Consider the following 22,169-nt stretch of genomic DNA (forward strand, 5'->3'; position numbering starts at 1 on the left):
ATCCAATGAGAGAGAAAATGAGGGGGGGAAAAAAAAGAAAAAAATCCAGAACATCACAGTCTGATTTTTAAAGATTAGCAAATTGTGGGTGAAAAAAAAGTATTTGGTCACCTACAAACAAGCAAGAGTTCTGTCTCTCACTGACCTGTAACTTCTTTAAGAGGCTCCTCTGTCCACCACTCGTTACCTGTATTAATGGCACCTGTTTGAACTCGTGATCAGTATAAAAGACACCCGTCCACAACCTCAAACAGTCACACTCCGAACTCCACTATGGCCAAGACCAAAGAGCTGTCAAAGGACACCAGAAACATAATTGTAGACCTGCACCAGGCTGGGAAGACTGAATCTGCATTAGATAAGCAGCTTGGTGTGAAGAAATCAACCGTGGGAGCAATTATTAGAAAATGGAAGACATGCAAGACCACTGATAATCTCCCTCGATCTGGGGCGCCATGCAAGATCTCACCACGTGGGGTCAAAATGATCACCCAGAACCACACGGGGGGACCTAGTGAATGACCTGCAGAGAGCTGGAACCAAAGTAACAAAGGCTACCATCAGTAACACACTATGCCACCAGGGACTCAAATCCTGCAGTGACAGACGTGTCCCCCTGCTTTTGCCAGTACATGTCCAGGCCCGTCTGAAGTTTGCTGGAGAACATTTGGATGATCCAGAAGACGATTGAGAGAATGTCATATGGTCAGATGAAACCAAAATAGAACTTTTTGGTAAAAACTCAAGTTATCGTGTTTGGAGGAGAAAGAATGCTGAGCTGCATCCAAAGAACACCATACCTACACTGTGAAGCATGGGGGTGGAAACATCATGCTTTGGGGCTGTTTTTCAGCAGAGGGACCAGGACGACTGATCCATGTAAAGGAAAGAATGAATGGGACCATGTATTGTGAGATTTTGAGGGAAAACGTCCTTCCATCACCAAGGGCACTGAAGATGAAACATGGCTGGGTCTTTCAGCATTCCAATAATCCCAAACACAGACAGAGGGCTAGAGATGGGAAGGATGTGCAGCAGGTAATGGTGATTAAGGATAGAGATGGAAATGTGTTGACTGGTGCCAGCAGTGTGCTGGATAGATGGAAATAATACTTTGAGAAGTTGACGAATGAGGAAAATAAGAGAGAAGGAAGAGTAGAAGAGGCAAGTATGATGGCCCAAGAAGTGGCAATGATTAGTAAGGAGGAAGTAAGAAAGGCATCTAAAGAGGATGAAAAATGGAAAGGCACTTGGTCCTGATGACATTCCTGTGGAGGTATGGAAGCATCTAGGAAAGGTGGCTGTGGAGTTTTTGACCATCTTGTTTTAACAGAATTCTAATGGGTGAAATGATGCCTGAGGAATGGAGGAAAAGTGTGCTGGTGCTCATTTTTAAGAACAAGGGTGATGTGCAGAGCTGTGGGAACTATAGCGGAATAAAGTTGATGAGCCATGGGAAAGAGTAGTGGAGCCTAGACTCAGGACAGAAGTGCATATTTGCAATCAACAGTATGGCTTCATGCCTAGAAAGATTACCACAGATGCATTATTTGCCTTGCAGATGTCGATGGAAAGGTACAGAGAAGGTCAGAAAAAGCTCCATTGTGTCTTTGTGGCTCGAGAGTTCCAGAGAGGAACTGTGGTACTGCATGCGGAAGTCTGGAGTGGGAGAGAAGTATGTTAGAATAATACAGGACACGTATGAGGGCAGCAGAACAGTGGTGAGCTGTGACAGAGGAGTTTAAGGTGGAGGTGGGACTGCATCAGGGATCAGCCCTGAGCCCCTTCCTGTTTGCAGTGGTGATGGATAGGCTGACAGATGAAGTTAGACTGAAATTCCCATGGACCATGATGTTTGCAGGTGACATTGTGATCTGCAGTGAAAGCATTGAGCAGGTGGCGGAACAGTTAGAAAGATGGAAGCATGCACTGGAAAGGAGAGGAATGAAGATTAGCCGAAGTAAAACAGAATATATGTGCATGAATGACAGGGGTTGAGGGGGACGAGTGAAGCTACAGGGAGAAGAGATAGCAAGGGTGGAGGACTTCAAATACTTGGGGTCAACAGTCCAGAGCAATGGTGAGTGTAGTCAGGAAGTGAAGAAACGGGTCCAAGCAGGTTGGAACGGGTGGAGGAACTTTGCCCTTCATCCTCTGCTAGGATGAAGGGCAAAGTTTATAAGACAGTGGTGAGGCCAGCCATGATGTACGGATTAGAGACAGTGGCACTGAAGATACAACAGGAAGCAGAGCTGGAGGTGGCAGAAATGAAGATGTTGAGGTTGACCAGGTTGTGACCAGGTTGGATAACCAGTGACCAGGTTGGATAAAATTTGAAATTAGCTCATCAGAGGAACAGCTAAGGGTAGATGTTTTGGAGACAAAGTTGGAGAGAGCAGACTCAGATGGTTTGGACACGTCCAGAGGAGAAATAGTGAGTATATTGGTAGAAGGATGATGAGGATGGAGCTGTCAGGAAAAGAGGGGTAGAGGAAGATCAAAGAGAAGGTTGATGGATGTCGTTAAGGAAGACATGAGGGCAGTTGGTGTTAGAGAAGAGGATGCAGGAGATAGGCTTACATGGAAAAGGATGGCACGTTGTTGCGACCCCTAATGGGACAAGCTGAAAGGAAAAGAAGAATGATCCCAAACACACTGCCCGGGCAACGAAGGAGTGGCTTCGTAAGCAGCTTTTCAAGGTCTTGGAGTGGCCTACCCAGTCTCCAGATCTCAACCCCATGGAAAATCTTTGGAGGGAGTTGAAAGTCTGCATCGTAATAATTCCTGCTTAGTCTTTTAGAGGAGGACTTAGAAATACGTACGTACGTCTGTGATGGTTAGTTTGGGTAAGTCCTGTAAACACAGCCTTTAGAATAGCACAATTTTTCAAAACCGGAAAAGATCGAACCGTATTTCTGCAACGAGGGAGATCACTTGCAAAGAGCCCATTAGGAACATAACACCTCACGTGCCTTTATTTATTAAGTGGTTCGTTAAAGCCCATATTGGATCTTTTACAATGCCTTTCAACTCTAGATTGAGCTCAGCCTTCCATACACACAAGGAAAAATGTGGTCGTGCTCATTTTCATTTTTACGTTTACTTTGTGATAGCGATATAGCTTTGCGTGCATTGTAGACTCACTGTGGCTGAATAGTTTCAAAAGGCCTACAAGCACTACGCCAAAACAGAGGTAAACCAGCAAGCTGAAACCCTCTGAAATAACAGATTTTAGGAAGTAAATGGCCAATCGTTTCTGAGGTGAAGCTGTTCTAATTTGCTTCAGGTAAGATGCACATAAAATGTCTGTTGCAACATTAACTTACATGAATTTTCCCCCCACTGATTGCCAAGGCAATATTGTGTCCTTGCAATAAAATTACAAACAGCCCAGTCTATGGGAAAATAACCAAAACAGTTTTTGGTGCAGGGACGGTTAGGTAATATTCAGAGTTGTGTGTTTTGTTCTTTTTAGGAAAAACAAAAAAATGCCATCAGGCTACAAAAGAGTGGACAAGACATGAAGTATTACATAATTAGATAAATTTGAAGTTTCATGGAAATACATTTCATGGACGTGCGTGGATTCTTTTTTTTTAAGGTATTACATAATTAGATAAATTTGAAGTTTCATGGACATATGTTTGATGGATGTGAGTGGATTCTTTTTTTTAAGACATGGAAATCTATAATTGCTCATCATGTATATAAACAATTTTAAATCAATTTATTTAAAAAAAATTAAATAAAACAAGATTTAGACAGTCAAAAACGTCTCTTCCCCTTATTAAATAAGACTTGTTGGGGTTTGAAATGAAGAATTAGTCCATTTCATATTTACAAGCAGAAATGGTCGCTATCAGAATGTGCGGCTCAGCTCACAGTTTGGACCTCAGGGGCTTCAGATACTTATGATAGGACTCGTGCACCTGCAGACGGAAGAATGCAACGGTTAATTGAATTGATGTGCGACTGCGGGTTACAATTATTTGTCACCAATTATAATCCTCTCCTTTGACATTTGCTGACCTCTGTGGAGTTCAAGGGTGAGCGACGGGCCCATTCAAACATGTGCTCATAGACATTCCCATCGTATCGCCCTAAGACTGAATTCAGCATCCTGTCATGGATATCAAAGGCATCTACCAATGCCACAGCATTTGGCCTCAGCTCAGAAAGCAGCTCCTTGATACAAGTAGTAATCTGCAACATCTGGGACCCGTTCAAAAGTCCAGCCTGAGATAAAACAGATGGAAATGTGGATGATGATTAGACAATTACAGCTCGCAACCTGCAGACAGATCTTAAATGGTCACAAGTGAAACGATAAAATAGTCACCGACCGGGTATATGGATCAAAACCACCAAATGCAGTTTTGATATATTTGTTCGAGTTGTACCTGAAGAAAGTCTCCAGAGTTGTTCGAGATGCCATGAAGTGCATAGAGGCGAGCAAGCGTCAACAGCACTGAGTGTATGGTGGCAGCATCAATCTCCCCCAATTTGTCAGCGAAGAGCTTCACTACCACATAGTGGCAGTGAGCCTGGAAGAGGTCAAATACAGGAAGGCACAGAGTTTAATATCAATTAGTCAGGTAAACATACAGTCAATAAGCAAGAATATTTTTCTTAATTCAGTGTAGTTTACATATAAATAGAATACATTATTTACAGCAGAACGATGAAGAATTTGCTAATGTTGCATGGAAATTTAAAACGGCGGCCGACTGGTTTGCATATCTGCCTCACAGTTCTAAGGAGCCAGGTTCAAATCCGACCTCGCCCGTGTGGAGTTTGCATGTTCTCCCCGTGCCTGTGTGGGTTTTCTCTGTGTACTCCGGTTTCTTCCCACATCTCAAAAACATGCATGGTATGGTAATTGAAGACCCTAAATTGGCCGTAGGCGTGAATGTGTGTGCGAATTGTTTGTTTATACTGTTTGTGCCCTGCGATCGGCTGGCAACCAGTTCAGGGTGTACCCCTCTATCCCAAAGACAGTTGGGATAGGCTCCAGCACGCCCGCGACCCTAGTGAGGATAAGCGGTATGGGAAATGGATGGACGGAAATTTAAAACATACTGAAATTCAGATAAACTCCAATGTTGGTCATATGAAATGGTCTTACATCAGAGGCTCGGACCAGGTCGATAGCACTATTATTCCAGGCATCCTCTTGGCTCTTCTTGTGTTGCAGCTCCTTCTGGATGCTCTTGGCTGCCAGCTCTACCAGACTTCACACATAGAAGGATCATTTGCATATATCGGAGACAAATCAGCTGCTGGCATGTGATAATCTATCATTCTCATTTCGTACGTGGCGGCTCGAAGTTTGTAGATCTCCACCAGGCTGGACAGGTCATTAATATCGAGCCCAGTCGATCTTGCGGCGACAAGCTGTGGTTGAATTCTTTGATGCTCTGACTCATTCAGGTATGATACAATGCCATGCAGCCGCTGACCTGCTCTAGCCTGCCTGTAGCTCTTCATCAAGTACCTGCACACACACACAATATTGCAAAATGTATATAATAAAAAAATCTGTGGACAACGTCAGAAAATTGTTTAACACTATCTATTAGCTTAACAGTCTAAACTAATTTGGATTAACAACAAAACCCAAAAAGGTCCACATTAGTCTTGTGACATGTTTGTTTTTACTGTAGGAGTGTATGTGTTGCCTGCATGTCTGGTCTAACTGGGCTGCTGAGGGGATGCGCATTTAAGGTTATAATACGTTTCCTCAAATAGTGGCTGTCTTTCTCTTCGAAACCCTGCCCTAGTGTCAGACACTTAAGACAAACCACCTTACGCAAAGGTAGTAACTGTAATATCGGTTAAGACGCTATTGTTCACACACAGACAGTAAAGAGTTCACTCCTAAGTCCATTTGAACTACCTGTACAACTCACTTAAATAACAGCCCTTGCAGAGCAGGGCTTGAAGTTAACTTTTTAGCCCAAAGGGCAAGGGCCCTAAAATTTTTGCTTGACCGTGGTAAACTTGAGCTTGCCCTGTTTGTTACCTTAGAATTTGCTGCTATTCTAACTAACATTAAAATTACTGCCTGCTAATCGTGATTTATTTGCTTGAGTCCAAAAATTCGAGAGTCATAAAGGCAACATGCATTTAGAAACAGCCAAGTAGCGATCATGGGACTACATAATTTCTTTTCCTCTGCTTAGTGATATTGTAAAATTATTTTTTTATAAGGAGCCTCTGTGATATGTTTTTATTTGAAATGTAGACATTACATTTGAAGAGAGAGAAGTATGCAAGATGTATTTTTGATAGTTATTTCTTATTTCATTTTTGGGACTAATGGAGTGTACTTGTTTAAAGGCCCAGCAGAGGATGTACTTCCTGCGGCTTCTGAGAAAGCACGGCCTGCCACCGGAGCTGCTGAGACAGTTCTACACAGCGGTCATCGAATCGGTCCTGTGTTCTTCCATCACAGTCTGGTTTGGTGCTGCTACAAAAAAGGACAAACTCCGACTGCAACGGACAATCAAAACTGCTGAAAGGATTGTCGGTACCCCCCTACCCACCATTGAGGACTTGCACGCTGCCAGAACTAAGACAAGGGCGTGCAAAATCCTCTCGGACCGTCTGCACCCCGGTCACCAGCTCTTCCAGCTCCTTCCCTCAGGTAGGCGCTACCGATCAATGCAAACTAGAACTAGTAGACATTCCAACAGCTTCTTCCCTCTTGCGATCAACTTCTTAAACACCTAACCTATAATTCCATTACAACAAGCTGAACATTTTTTGACTTGAGTTCGTTGTCACATTTCTGTGGGGCCAATTATGTATTACTCGTGCACTGACTGTAGTTGTCTCGCCATGCTGCACTATTTTTGCACAATGGTCATTACACCGGACTATTGCAATATTAGTCATTCGAACTGCTCTAAGTGCTCGAGGACTCTGCATCATTTTGCACAATTGTTTTTTGTCAATGTCTTTATGTCTCCAAAGTGTTCTGTAAATTGACTGTCTGTTGTACTAGAGCGGCTCCAACTACCGGAGACAAATTCCTTGTGTGTTTTGGACATACTTGGCAAATAAAGATGATTCTGATTTTGATATGTTTTAACGGGAGTTAAAATCGTTATTCCCGCTCCGTGTGATGTTCAAATGAGGAAGTGTAGCGCACTCGCAGACTGGCTAAGTGATTTGACTTCGTATAGACGGCCCAAAACTACAAGCACAACGGCTCATTAGTTTATGCCGAGACAAGGCCACAACGATAGAGGCACATCGTTAATATTGTGACATCCCTATATACGACAATCATTTTTTTCACTTGACGTTTTTAATATACTAGTAATATTGTGAGTTCTGCTTCCCTACTTTTTCCCTGTTTGGGATTGCCGTTTTTGGATAAAGATTTTGGCTTGGTAACCCTCACACCACCTGGTTAGTCTCCATCCAAGTACTATCCAGGTCTGATCCTGCAGAGCTTCCGAGATCAGGCGTTCTCAGGGTAATATGGCCGTATCCTAGTAACATAATAACACACCTCGCGGTTTGCAGCATCATGACTGTGTTTTCTCCCTCGTAGGTGCAGGTTGGGGTGAATTCAACATATATGTCCGGCAAGGCACTGCTGCGCGAGTAGCCGTGACCTCCGCATGACATGCGGCAGACCTCAATGGCAGAGTTGGCTGCCCACGTGGTGAAAGCCTTCAGACCAGCAGACAGAGCGTGGAGCTGCACATTGGAGAAAGGTGAAAAGAAAAACACAGGATGGTAATCATTTTTACATCACCCAAGAACTCATTGTGAGTCAGTAAACAAAACTATATGTAGATATTGTGAATGACCAGACATCAATTAAACATCCTTATCATGAATTTGTTAGGACTTTGATGCATCAGGTGTTCACATGGATTGTATCTTCAAGCAGTACCTCTGGCAGCTCACTGAAGTCCCCCTGGTTGATGTCTCCAGTGATGCGGTGGTACATTTGGTTCACGTACTGCCCAACAAAGGTGAAGGCATAGGCCATAGCAAGCACAGGGAAAAGTTTGTATTGCTGCGTCTGGTAGTCAAGGATCTGAGGCTCTGGCCCTCTGCAGGACAGAAAAAGTATGTCTACTTTTTTTTTTTTTTATGAAAAAGGATGTGAAAAAAAGGTGATATCTGGACAGGCATATGTTTACGCTAACTTAAAAATTATCTTATGCATTATTAAAATTGTTGCATAAGTGACTCCGTAAAGCCATTGGTGACTGACCCAGGCCGGATTTCAGACTGGTGGCGGACAGCGCTGTAGCGGATGGCGATGGTGCTGGACTTTGCGAGGGCCCGAGCGGACTCGCCTACAATCATGGAACGGATGAAAACCATGGTGCCATAAGTCAGCTTAGCACTAGGCGGCTTGACGTAGGTGCCATCTGGGTCCAACTAGTGGCCAGACAAGAAATATTCAGCATGTTGATCATGTTCTATGTAAAAGAAATAAGACCTCTCCTTTCCACTACCCTCTTCAGGAAAAAAAGATGGGAGCCACAAGGTGGCTGAAACTGTCTTATCACAACTGATACTGATGTGTCTGCTGGATGTCATTTCCAAATTAACATTGTGCTGGTCTTCTAAACTCAATCTTGAACCATTTGTACAAATACAATACATTATTTTCACTGCACTGGTTTGGTATTTTTCCAGATAAATATTATAAGAGATAAGTATACATATATTTATGGACAAAATTATAAAATATAACACATTATTGTAAAATCTGAATGTATAAATCGTCCTCCTCTCCAATAAACACCTGACACTATCTGCTGTTAAGTGAACTTACCGTCCTGCCACTATTGAAATATGCCAATCAAATGCACTTACCAGATATTTAGCAGACAGTTTTGTATGTGGAAGTAATTAAGATAAGATCAAAAAAAACAATGCAATTCTTTTGGAGTATTGAAATGTATAAAATTCCTACTCTGGAGAGCGGTAGCTCTCTGCTAAAACGAGTAATTACTCATGACTGCTATTTGCGTTGAACAGCTGACCTTGGCGTACTTCATGAGCATGTTCTCCCGTGGTATCCGCACATGGTCAAGTTTCAAAAAGCCATTGTCAACTTCATTAAAACCAAACTTGGGTCCAATATCCCCAACAACAATACCTATGAGAAAAGAGTTTGTTTCTGTGCAATACGAAATATGAACAGATGTGACCATTTAGAAGATATTCCAAATACTGTAGTTACCTGGCAGTGGTTTGTGTGTGTCCATGTCACGGATAGGTACGATGAAAGCATGTAGACCGTGGCAATTTCCCCGAGTATAAAGCTGGGCAAGTACAATTGCGTGGTTTGAGGTCTTACCAACTAGAATAAAGAGGATTTGTATGAAGTTGTTGCACATTTCATTTAGGTTTTCAAACATTCAGAAAAATGCAGAAATAAAAAATTAAAATAAGAGAATACAACAAATTGTCTTGGGTTGTGTGTACATCTACTTACGACCTCCTGGCCACCATTTGATGGAGCTGACAGTGGGGCTGTTAAGGATAAACTCTTGTGTGGCTGGGTCATATGTGGCAGTGGTCTCCAGTCCTCGGAGGTGTGTGCCTGGAGAGACGGTATGAAGCAACCACCACCAGACACACATACACAGTTACATAAAATACGAGTAATATATGTAAATATATAAGTTAAATAATGTAAACAGCACAGTAAACAAACAAACTAACATAAGAACACAGAAAGCATCTTGGTAGAAAACAAGCCCAAGCGAGTTGCCATGAAGTCACTTGCCAATTCATTAGGTAAATAAATGTCATTACATCGCAATAATATGCACTCCCTTTAAATGGCAAAGCATACTTAGTACCTTGTAAATGTTTGACAGATCCAAAAACATGTAACAATCTAACTATCGTATGTCCTTTCAAATCCTATGTACAGCACAGCATTTTGTGCATGAACTAATAATCATTTTTCAGGCTGGATGACCCATCAAACCTGAAATATACAGCAAGAAAACTACCTCAAGTACATTTTGGCGGGTTTAACTGTTAGAAAGACCAATCTGCAGACCCAGATATTTTAATGCAATTGCAAAAGGAGTCCACTTTAATTTTATCCTAAACACAGCTCATCTAAATCAGGATGTAAACTTTGGCCCATGCTCTTCAGTATTTTACCGTGTCCCATCTCAGTCTGAGCGTAGGTGCCGATGATCTCTAGGTTCCAGGCAGGCATGAAGAATCGGTCCATTTGTTCTGACGTGGCCTGGTTGAGCAGCGTGGGCAGGAACATTCCGAGATGCAGATCAAAGGGATCGGGCCTGCCTGGGTGCACGCAGCTAAACCATAGAGGACAGGGGCCAGTGGAACAGGAAACCAGGTGATAATTCGAAGCAAAGGCAAATTACCGACAGCATACAAGCATTGTTGCCGGAAGACAGATTATGGAGAATGTAATCCAAATTAAGCACAAATAGATGGAGAAAGTAAAATAAACATGTAAGTTGAAAAAAGAAGCCATTACGAAAGGAGAAAAAAATGATTTAATCAGTTTGTGAGCCTCTCATGCAGATTAAAAAAACAATAAAAAATTTACAAAATGTTGTGCATAATTTGACTTGGAAGTAGCAATGTGACAAGTGGCCGCCATTTGTGGAATTCTCTAAAAAACATGGAACGAGCACTTCAAATGCCTCTAAAATCCTCCGTAACAAATACATTCACAAAAAGAGTTGAAGTAGAGGACCTATTCTCCTGCCCATGCTGCTCTTCTCATGAATAGTGTTCCATTTGCGCTATTTAAGTTTTTAGGGCAAATTAAAGCATTTGAAACGTCACTGTAATTTTGACATTGGAATTTCAGCCCGCACAGGTTTATTAGGGCATCGAGAACCGATTGGAACCGGGACTAACGTTCCAGTTCTCCCGGAACCGTTCATATTTTAAAATTTCAGTTCCCAGTTTCGATGCCTAGTCCTCCAGCCGTGAAGAAGAAGTGGTGTAAACCAACAAAGAAGAATGCGCACAATAACGTGCTGTGCCCAACGGCGGCGAACAAAAGCATGTATTAATTTTGTTCAGATGAATTACCAGTCGCCTCAGTGCAACACTTGGAATAAGATGATATTGTGCAAAGGAGGCTTTCACGATGTTTGGCATCTGACGCGCTCCGAGCCTCAGCCTACACCACGCGGAGCTTCAGTGAAGTCAACTCTCAGTCAACTGGGTGAGTGAAACAATAAAATATAAACATCAAAATATAATAATAAATATATAATTAATAATTTTTAAAAAATAATACAAATATAATTACAGTAGTTTATTTCTTCCTGATGAACATTATTGAGAACAGAACGTTATTGACAACACGTTCATTCTGTAACGAAAGTTCATTTTCGTTTGAGTGCCAGGTTTTGTAATAGGGACTTCCAGGACAAAACCCGACTGAGCACATATCACATATATCACAGAGCAATAAGTATTCAGACCCTTTGTTGTGACACTCATATTTAACTCGGGTGCTGTCCATTTCTTCTGATCATCCTTGAGATGGTTCTACACCTTCATTGGAGTCCAGCTGTGTTTGATTGTACCGAATGGACTTGATTAAGAAAGCCACACACCTGTCTATATAAGACCTTACAGCTCACAGTGCATGTCAGAGCAAAGGAGAATCATGAGGTCAATGAACTGCCTGAAGACATCAGAGACAGAATTGTGGCAAGCCAAAGATCTGGCCAAGGTTACAAAAAAATGTCTGCTGCACTTAAGGTTCCTAAGAGCACAGTGGCCTCCATAATCTTTAAATGGGAGACGTTTGGGATGACCAGGACCCTTCCGTCATAGAGCTGGCTGTCTGGCCAATTCTAAGCGGTAAGGCTGCATGCAGATGCGAAAAAAATACCTGAAGGACTCCAAGATGGTGAGAAATAAGATTCTCTAGTTTGATGTTTTGGCCTTAATTCTAAGCGCTATGTATGGAGAAAACCAGGCACTGCTCATCACCTGTCCAATACAGTCCCAACAATGAAACATCATGGTGGAAGCATCATGCTGTGGGGGTGTTTTTCAGCTGCAGGGACAGGGCGACTGGTTGTAATCGAAGGAAAGATGAATGCGGCCAAGTACAGGGATATCCTGGACGAAAACCTTCTCCAGAGTGCTCAGGACCTCAGACTGGGCCGAAGGTTCACCTTCCAACAAGACAATGACACAGCTAAAATAACGGAGTGGCTTCAGAACAACTCTGTGACTGTTCTTGAATGGCCCAGCCAGAGCCCTGACTTTAACCCAATTGAGCATCTCTGGAGAGAACTGAAAACGGCTGTCCACCAACGTTCACCTGACAGAACTGGAGAGGATCTGCAAGGAGGAATGGCAGAGGATCCCCAAATCCAGGTGTGAAAAACTTGTTGCATTATTCCCAAAAAGACTCATGGCTATATTACCTCAAAAGGGTGCTTCTACTAAATACTGAGCAAAGGGTCTGAATACTTTTATGGCTGTGTGATATTTCAGTTTTTCTTTTTTTAATAAATCTGCAAACATTTCAACAATTCAATTTTTTTTCTGTCAATATGGGGTGCTGTGTGTACATTAATGAGCAAAAAAATTAACAAATGATTTTTAGCAAATGCCTGCAATATAACATGAGTGAAAAATTTAAGGGGCTCTGAATACTTTCCGAACCCACTGTATATATGTCAGGGGATGAACACCGAAATTGCCAACAGATTCAATGCGGCCGCTATTCAAGTTTACATGTGCGAGGTGCGTTGAGGGACACTCGGTAAATGGGAGAGAATGTGTTCTTTGTTGTTTTAGTAAAAAGATTGTACAATCACATTGTCATAATATGGAATTTTGCTTGTTTTGTAATATAAGACGAGATGAGATAGATCAATGTCCTTTCACCATCGTTCCTGCCCTACTGTGTTGCGTGTTTTTGTTTGCACATTAAGGACAAAAGTCCTGTGTTTGTTTTCATTTCAAATTTTTAAAAAGACCATGTTTTTGAGATTGTGGGGTGAAAGCTACGAGTGTGGACTGAATGGGCTGCAACAATGGGGAAATGAAATGCCTGTATTTTGAGGGTAAAAACACGTCACATACAGTACTGGAAAAAAAAGAAAAATATGAACTGGTTCATTTTTGGAACAACGAATCTTGTTCAAAATGTTTTAATTATGAACTGAGCTGGTTCATTTTTGGAACGGTGATGTGAACTTTGAACTAGTTCGTGTAGAAAATGAACTTTCCCAACACCAACAATGATAGATATCGCTTAAGGTTTTGAAATGTGTTTCTTTATCATTTAGTGATACGGGTACAGTGAGGTATTTAGTTTTAATCCCAACTTTAATTTCTTTAGGTTAATCTATACCCTGCCTCTTGCCCAGAGTTAGCTGGGAAAGGCTCCAGCACACCTGCAACCCTAGTGAGGAGAAGCAGTACGGAAAATAGTCCCCGGTAATATACAGTCCCGGAGTCCCGGCACTCACATCAGTTGGACGTTAATGTCGTTGTTTAGTGGCATTTGCATTTGTTGTGACCTGTCTTAGTACACTAAGACACTACCCATGTTAGAAACATCCTATAGTTTTAAAACGTTACGTCATGTACCAAACTGAATTGTAATGTATCAATCATTGGATTCAGGAAATATCTTGGTTTTCTTGCCATATTTAGAAGGAAAAAAAGTATGAAAAAGAGATGGCTGATTTCCTTTCAGAATGTAGCTAATCACAAAGATAAATGACTCATGGCTACTTAAACCAACAAACAAAATTACTGATGTCAATATTAGACCAAAAATTAGGGATGTCCCGATCTAACTTTTTCACTTTCACAGATATTGCAGCTTTGAATTTTGGCTGATACCGATATCGGTCCGATCCGATATCAGCAATAAGCATACATTATTTATTTTGTATTTTGAAATGTTGGAAAAGTCTTGAAGTGATATTACTCAAACAGAGAACAATAATCAGCAACAGTAGGTATGAGAAAAACTGAACCATTTATTATTATTAACCAATAGGTTACATAAAGTAACTTTAAAAATAAGAATGTACTAGAATTGAATAAAATAAATAAAAATTTAATTAGGAAATCCTGAAAAATAACTTCAATAAAACCAATAAAAATATTTATTTAAATTGTAACATAACCACTGCTTAACTTAAACATGAGCATATTCTACAGTTGAATAGATTCAATAAAAAAATAAATTAGAAAGTAAAGAAACATAATTTCAATTAATAATAAATACAAATACTTTGAAAGTGCAAAACACCAACTAAAATATTTTTTTTTATGGTCAGTATATGGTGGGAACATCATTTGCTTTCTTCACATGTGCGGCAATATACTTTTGAACTTCTTGCTGCAACTGAGGTTTAGTTTTAGTCACAATCACTGTTCCTGCTGTGCACATCTTGGCCTCTGAGGTGCAGTGTGATACAGGCAATGAGATACACATTCGCAACAACAAAGAAAGTCGAAGTCACGATCGAATATTGTTATCATAACTCGTTTTTCACAGAGTTTGAAGACAATATCCCAAAGAGTAGTGTTATATTGCCTGTTTGTATGTGGTTATACAGCATTTGTGTACCAATATTCATTATTTTGAGAGATATAAGTGCTGCAAGTTCTATGCTAATTTTCGTTAGCTCATCATTGTTTTTTTTCATTCACTAGCTTTGCGCTACCGATTTTTGTGAACAAAAACAAAGAACGAAACGAAGGCTGTGATTTATTAGAACATGCAATAGGTGTAATTTTTTTATGTGAGTTCAGTTTTATAGTGAACTTCAACTAGAGTGTCAAACGACTTTAAGCAAGCAACATTCCCTCTTAAGGCCTCTTTATACTCCTGCGCTCTCGTGGGCGACAACGCCCGCATTGCATCACGTGACCGACGTATTGGGCCGCATGGCCCCTATGCGTCACTTGACGCGCACACGGCAAAAACTGTTGCTGCGCGTAGAATGCCACGGAGATCATCTCTCGTGATTGGTCCGTTTTAGTCACATGCTGTGATGACGTACTTCAGCATTCCCCTTGGTTCTACAAAACATCTACGCCGCCGCCTTCTTGATCGATTTGGCAGCATAATTAAACGTATCATCTGGTCATCTAGCTCCATTTGTTCTAGCAGACACTGTTCCACGGTCGCCATTGTTGTTGCTTTGTTCCTTGTTCCGGAAAAGAAAGTAAAAACGGCTACCGGAAATGGCCAAAAAATGCAGAGGCCAATACCAGCAGTAGCGACACCCCCGACTTGGAGGAGAACTGCAGTACATTATCAAAACTGCGCGCGTGGGTTGCGCTCGAGTATAAAGGCAAACTGCGTGCAGGATAGCTGCAGTGATGTCAGCGCGGTCGCAGCCCACGCGAGAATAAAGAAGGCTTTACTCATTGCAACTATGTTAGCACCTTAGCAACCTGTTGTTGTGATCACGTGGGCTCTGCTTGCCATCTGGGCGCTGCTGAATAAAAATGCTGGAGCGGAGCGTGGAATGGACTGCTTGTATAAGAGTGATCAAACCTGAGATTTTAGAGCCAGTGCAATCTAATTCAATACACATTGGACCAATTTCCGATCTCAAAGATCGGATTGGAACGCCCCTACCAAAAATATCTGAGCTTTAACATTGATCTGTCAAACACATACTGAACAAGCGTAATCATGTTCGCATTTAAAATGGGCCTGTTTTCACTGGTCAAAAATACAAATGTAAATATAAAGATTTTTAATGATAGCCAAAAAAGAAAATAAAGGGTGTACTCAAGAACTGACCGTGACCTAGCTCAGTTTGAGCATATGTGCCAAGGGCCTGGTAGGACTCTGCTAGAGGTAACCATTTCTTGGACTGCTCAGGGTCACATTGGCCATACAAGGTTGGGACGAACATGGCAAAGTGTAGTCCCATTGCCTCTTGAAAGTTGCCTCGAAACATTCTGGGTGAAGGGAATGCAGACAATCAATAACTGTTGTTTAAGTATTGGGTGGGTACTGATGTGAAGGTAGGTAGGTAGGTAGGTAGGTAGGTAGTATTCATGTATAATGTGTAATGTATTAACCCTGAATCAAATTCCGATAAAGGTTTTTTTTTTTTTAAATTCCTTGAATTATTACTTCAAAGTATAAAGTTTTTCCATCAAAAAACAGAGCAGTACAAGGACTACATTGGATAAAATACAATAATGGTCTGTGTCTCACCTTTGGTCTGTGTCTTGCAAGAAGGATATGTTTATTCATTTCTGTTTGCTACATAATTTATCTATTTTGGGGGGAGGCTATGGATTACTGAACAACAGAGAGAGAATTCAAAGTAGTTTTTATTTCTTTTTAACAGATAAACCTAACACTTAGTGAATGTCTTTGTTTAATTGACAGGTTAAAATATGGCTAATAATAATGGTAAGTTCCCAATTCCGATTTAGTGCAGTCTATTTACTTGTATAATTCAAGTGACAAGAATCAGATATGATTGTGTTTCAATTTATGGAGAAAATGAAAGCCATATGTGCAAATGACAAAATTGCACATTGTGTTAAGTGTCAACAACAAACAGTGAAGTAAACAGTTTAAAAATTAGAAAAGTTTAAATGTCAGGGTCCGAAATATCCAGTATGGCATCGCTAAATGCGATATAAATGATGTCTTCAGAGCTGTATTCTTCAATTTATATCGCTACAGTATGCGACGCATGTTTTGAACCATTTATTTCTCGTAACTCGAGAAAGAGAGTGTGGATTTATCACAGAAATGAAAACTGCGTAGCAAGCAGAGGTAAACAGCTATGTGATCACTGATTGGTCAAAAGTCAGCGCATGGCAGCTAGTAAATGATAAAATACGACATGGCAAGCTTACGAACGGTTGAAAAGTGGGCAAAAAGCTTCACATGCTTTAGTTTTATGTTCAAAGAGGGTGACATAGATGAGATACATTGTTCCCTTTGTAACCAGCAAGCAAATTTAATTTAATATTGACGAAATTACTCGCCGAAGTTTGTGGACGATGTTACAGGCAGCGGGCTAAAATAAGATAATGTTGACAAACACAACCACGTGGAGGCACACAAGAAGGAAGTAGATTTGCATAAAAATCCTGCAACATTATCTGTAATCGACAAAACTACATTAAGCCATGCCTTAACAGCGATAAAGATGAGGTAAGTTATTCCAATCGATCGGTGGTGTGCTGTATGGTAATATAATAGGTGAATGGCAGAAGGATATATGACACCATCAGGGTGTATAAATCTCGAAGATAGAGAGTCAGCTGATCAGCCTCAAGGTGTTGTGTGTATTTTTTTTACTTTAAAAAAAATAATAATAATTAATTAAAAATTACTCGTAACCAGAGAAAACAAATTCATTTTTATTGACATGATCAGTAAACAGACTAGTTAATTTATCCAATTTAGATCCCTCTATATACTGTATAAATTTAGGGTAGAAAAGCAAAAACCTAGACAGTGATTTAGTACTTAGTGGAAGTTTTATTCAAATTACTGGCCAAAACAGCATGTAAAAAAACTGCTACACAAATCTCAGCAATTGCTATACAAAAAGTGCTGAGTATTTCGGACCCTGAATGTTAAATACCGTTTCGTTTCCCTGGACTCAGTCTTCCCTCCCTTTACGCTGCCATGAAGCCACAAAATTGGAATATTGTCATTTCAACCTTGAAGTGCACATGCACCCTGTGTGTACTGGAAGGCAGAGAGTTGCCCTCAAGTCTGCCTCGCGGGGGCTTGGCTTGCGTTGTAAGGGAGGCCCAGCTGTTTTGTGTTCTCTGAAGACAGTATCAATGTCCCACACTTTGAAACCGATGGACTAAACGATGTGCTCATCATCCAAACGGAACTGTACCGCCTCTTGGAGACAGGGCTATGCATAGCAACTAGTTAGAAAAAGTTTTAAGTATCCATCCATCCATTTTCTGAGCCGCTTCTCCTCACAAGGGTCGCGGGCGTGCTGGAGCCTATCGCAGCTGTCATCGGGCAGGAGGCGGGGTACACCCTGAACTGGTTGCCAGCCAATCGCAGGGCACATACAAACAAACAACCATTCGCAATCACATTCACACCTACGGGCAATTTAGAGTCTCCAATTAATGCATGTTTTTGGGATGTGGGAGGAAACCGGAGTGCCCGGAGAAAACCCACGCAGGCACGGGGAGAACATGCAAACTCCACAAAAGCTGGGGCCGGGGATTGAACCCGGGTCCTCAGAACTGTAAAGCTGACGCTCTAACCAGTCGGTCACCGTGCCGCAGTTTAAAATATATAATTCATAAAATGTTACAAAATGTAAATACACAACCAAACACTTCAATTGTGTGTGTCCTGTATTAAAGTTCTACTCTATGTATCTGCAAGCTGGAAAAAGCATATAACCTTTGACTTAGTTTTAATCTCAATGTACTTTGCTCCAATTTTATTTGTTCATACGCTACAATGCCGAGGGCACGGTTTACATAAGGCTCTTTGCCATGTTTTTTTTTTTTTTTTTTTGCCCTGTCATAGAAAAGAAGTCTTGTATGACATATCCCGTGAGTGTGATCCGTACTCGTTCAGACTTGTAATCTCATACCTCTTATAGCAGTAGATCTCCTCTGGGTCCGCAATGCCATACTCCCTCAATTTGAGGATCATTTGAGCACTCTTTCTAACAGCTTGGTCATAGCGCTCACTGCGGGACAGGAAGTTTGGGTCCTCCTCCTCAAAGTCTGGGTCGTTCAGGACCATGGACTCTGCAGTGGAAAGGGGGGAAATCAATCAGCAATACAGTGAATGCCCACTATATTGAGTTCATTATTTGTGTCCCCACGATAATGCAGATTTGTTTTTCATTGCTTTTTGAATGTGGCCAATTCCAACTTTACAGTTGCACGCCTTCAGTGTAGTAGAATGTCGTGCTGCCTGCAACATGCCAGGCAGCACTGTGGTCTAGCGGAAGAGATGCCAAGTAATTAACAGCAAGAAGAGGCATAGAAGGTCCCCAACTATAAGCGCCAGTTGTAGTTGTTGTCCCATAGAGCAGAGAATATACACCTCTGAGGATTGTTGTATTCTCCGTTTGTATGTGTTGCTGCTCCAAGTGTGTTAAGGCTTTTTCACACTGCACTTGGTGGCACGTCTGACGCCTGCGACTTTACCATTAATTGTCTGTGTGCTGAGGGGGCGTCAGCGCATTTTGCCGTGATGCCGAGCGTTGCGTCAATGCAGAGGGGGTCTGATGCTCAGTGCTCCATCATCAGACAGAAATTTTTTCTATTTGGGAGCGTTGACGCAGTGACATCAAAAAGCTCTAATGGTAGCTGGGCTGGCTGAGTGATTTCTGAGTGCTATTGTGGCAGGCTTGTATAGTAAACAGCTAGGGGGAAATAGAGAAAGGCATAATAATTGTGGTGTCCCGCTATCCTGAAATGAGGGCCAATAGAAAAATAATATACAGAGACATCTCTGCAGGAGGCTTTCAATCTCCCTTTCAAAGCTCCCTGCTCAGCCTGAAGTATACCTCGAAGTGCTTTTTCTGGAACTAGAAAGCACACGAACGAGTTTGAACTCCGAGTTGCTGCCATGAAATTAGTATGGGATATTCCCATTCCTTTATTTTTTTTTTATTTTTTTTGCTGCTGCGTCACCTCCTCTTTAGCCCGTATGGAATTTCCTATTATAAGTTGTATTTCATTCGATGAAATTACATGGTTTGGTTGAGCAGTTTGGTCTTTATATACACATTTTATTCACTTGTTTTACATGTCAGTTTTACAGTAAACTAATGGAGTGAAAAATAAACAGCTTGAAGCAGCAACACTTTACATCTTATGTGGAGAACTCTGCGAGCAAGAGCATGAGAGCAGGCACTAAGAAATTCTTTAAAAAGTGTGTTTTAATAAGTATGATTTTCACACGTGTGGGAGAGAAAAACTACAAAACATTTATATGGTCCCTCTTTATCGCAGATTTTCATTCACTGCGGGTGGGTCTGGAACTTAACCCCCATGATACTGCGGTTCACTCTATACTTTTTGAATCCTGTCAATCTACTGAGGAACAATCAATTCCCACACTAGCTGTATATCAGTACCCTACCAGAAACTTACAGAAAAAAAAAAACTTACAAACAGCACCAGGACCTGTAATGTTTAGTAGGGCTGGGCGATGAACCGAAATGTAATCGTGATTTAGATTTTCGCTTCTCACAATCATAAAAATGTGTTAATCGAAGAAAAACGATTCTTCTGCGGTGCGGGTTGGGTGTGCAAGTTCCTGCATTGTAAACGCACCCTGAACGCATCCTGTGTTGCTTATAGCAAGTGTGTGACGCATGTTCTTCTGCCCTTCCTGAGCAAGTTTTAAGCCGTTTATTGACACCCCAGTTGACGTTTAGTGTAAAAAATAAACGCACAACAAAAAGTATTAGATTGTATAATTAATTACAAGACACACACGGTTTTATAAATCACCAGCTTATGCTAACAGTCAATGGAAAGCCCTATTGACAGGCTAGCTAATATTTGCATTTGATCACGGGAAGGATTTACCATCAAATAACTAATAGGCATGCCAATGTTTTTAGCCATGGCTGTCCATCCGTCCATCTTCCGTACCACTTCACTACGGTCGCGGGCGTGCCTATCACAGCTATCTGTGGGCGAGAGGCGGGGTACACCCTGAACTGGTCGCCAGCCAATTGCAAGGCACATATACACAAACAACCATTCGGGCCATTTGAACCAGGTCTTCAGAAGTGTGAGGCAGATGTGCTAACCAGTTGTCCACCGTGCTGCCCTAGCCATGGCTGCATTTATTTTTTTATATTATTATTCTACTTGATAACAATTTGTTTTCAGGTTGTTCATTTAAGTTATATTTAAACTTGCGTTTTGGTAGTTAAATTAATACAAAGTTTTGAGATCAATGAATAATTGTTTATTAATCATGATTTCAATAATCAAAACAAATGTTTTTTTTCTTCCCATAATTGCACAGCCCTGTTTGGTGAAACAGTCTAGTACACTGGGTGCATGATGAGGTTATGCAAAAATGTTGTTACATTCAGATTTCCATCATTCACCAGTTAATAATTGTTGTTTCATATAAACTAAAAAGTCCAGTTGTGCTAGATTTCTGCATGCCATGATCCACTGAAGTAGGCCATAATTCATTACTAATTCCGCTAAATGTATTTGCCCAAACTGGACATGACTACAATACTGTATATGGTGGTGTCAGTCTTTCTGGTACTAACTAGCTCAACTTTGTGACCTTGTCAGAGCTCGACTCAGCGCCTTCAAATGGCTTCTATACACAACGATTTTAGCAATTTGAGCAGAAGGAGTTGGACCAGCTTGCCAAGAGCAGTGAGTTCCTACCAGTGTGCCGCGGGAAGTGACCCACTTTTACTTAATTGGTCCAAAATGCATTGATTTATTTCATCTTTGTTCGTCTCTGCATGCCAGTGACGTGTAAGGTGAGGCAGAACAATTAAATTGTCTTCCACCCGATGGGAGAAGGTATATAATTAACCTGTGTACTGTATTCACCTTTTGTGGCGTACTTTTTGGGTGGTATGCCATGAGATTTTTGTATTTTTTTTTTCTTTTGTACTCACTAATTACATAGTGGCAGAGAAACAATGAGGCGCGTAATAAACTTCTAAGATAATACGGTGGAGTAACGTCAAATGAAGGCAAATTTCAGTCAATTGAACAGACTATCGAGTAATATAAGTAGCGAGCTGCTAGCTAACATGAGCATCTTGAATTGTCCTTGGTTTGACTCGACGCAAAGATTTTAAACTCTTCGACGGTAGTTTTAGACTACACCGTGACTCGGTTAGAAGTGACGAGTTCAGTGTCCAAAATGAGCCGTTACGTCACACACATGCAGCAAGAGTTACCGATTTCTCGTCTCCTCTTGGTCTTCTCGAGGCCTCCGTTCAAAATGTTGGTGAGTTTCTCGACATCAAAGGTTGCCTTCTGCCTCTCGTTTAGTATGTCGGGGTTCATGTTTGGAGCTCAAAGCGAATCGAATGAGAGCGACGTGCGTTTGTGAGATTTGACTCGTGCAGTAACTGAGGCGACCTGCTCGGTCCGTCGCTGGGCAGAGGTGGGTGACGTCAGGTCACATGGCACAAACCCGGAAGTGAGAGGTTTGTTTGCCACAG

General features: G+C 41.3%; 1 protein-coding gene across 2 annotated transcripts; it reads right to left on the reverse strand.

Moving 5' to 3' along the window:
* Positions 1-861: 861 nt before the first annotated feature.
* acox1 (acyl-CoA oxidase 1, palmitoyl) lies at positions 862-22,110 on the reverse strand. 2 transcript variants are annotated; one of them, XM_061678725.1, is made up of 14 exons: positions 21,903-22,110; positions 18,588-18,747; positions 10,156-10,316; positions 9,473-9,580; positions 9,218-9,337; positions 9,018-9,133; positions 8,237-8,406; positions 7,910-8,072; positions 7,520-7,710; positions 5,315-5,494; positions 5,126-5,231; positions 4,401-4,544; positions 4,030-4,236; positions 862-3,929 (listed from the first exon to the last, which is right to left on the reverse strand). In XM_061678725.1, exons 1-14 carry the CDS (start codon positions 22,009-22,011, stop codon positions 3,879-3,881), a joined length of 1,986 nt encoding a protein of 661 aa, XP_061534709.1. In that variant the 5' UTR covers positions 22,012-22,110; the 3' UTR covers positions 862-3,878. The 2 variants fall into 2 exon arrangements, with proteins under 2 accessions (XP_061534709.1, XP_061534710.1); XM_061678726.1 differs by lacking the exon at positions 10,156-10,316 and adding an exon at positions 15,782-15,942.
* Between the last annotated feature and the right edge of the window lie 59 nt (positions 22,111-22,169).

Source organism: Phycodurus eques, chromosome 6 (assembly GCF_024500275.1).
Source record: "Phycodurus eques isolate BA_2022a chromosome 6, UOR_Pequ_1.1, whole genome shotgun sequence".
Lineage (NCBI taxonomy): Eukaryota > Metazoa > Chordata > Actinopteri > Syngnathiformes > Syngnathidae > Phycodurus > Phycodurus eques.

Excerpts from the sequence above, each read along its gene's own strand:
- acox1 (XM_061678725.1), bottom strand. The coding sequence starts at position 22,011 with ATGAACCCCGACATACTAAACGAGAGGCAGAAGGCAACCTTTGATGTC. Across the intron at positions 9,338-9,472 it reads CAAATGGTGGCCAGGAGGTC|TTGGTAAGACCTCAAACCAC; the intron begins GTAAGTAGATGT and ends TCTTTATTCTAG. Across the intron at positions 3,930-4,029 it reads CACCCTTGAACTCCACAGAG|GTGCACGAGTCCTATCATAA; the intron begins GTCAGCAAATGT and ends TTCCGTCTGCAG.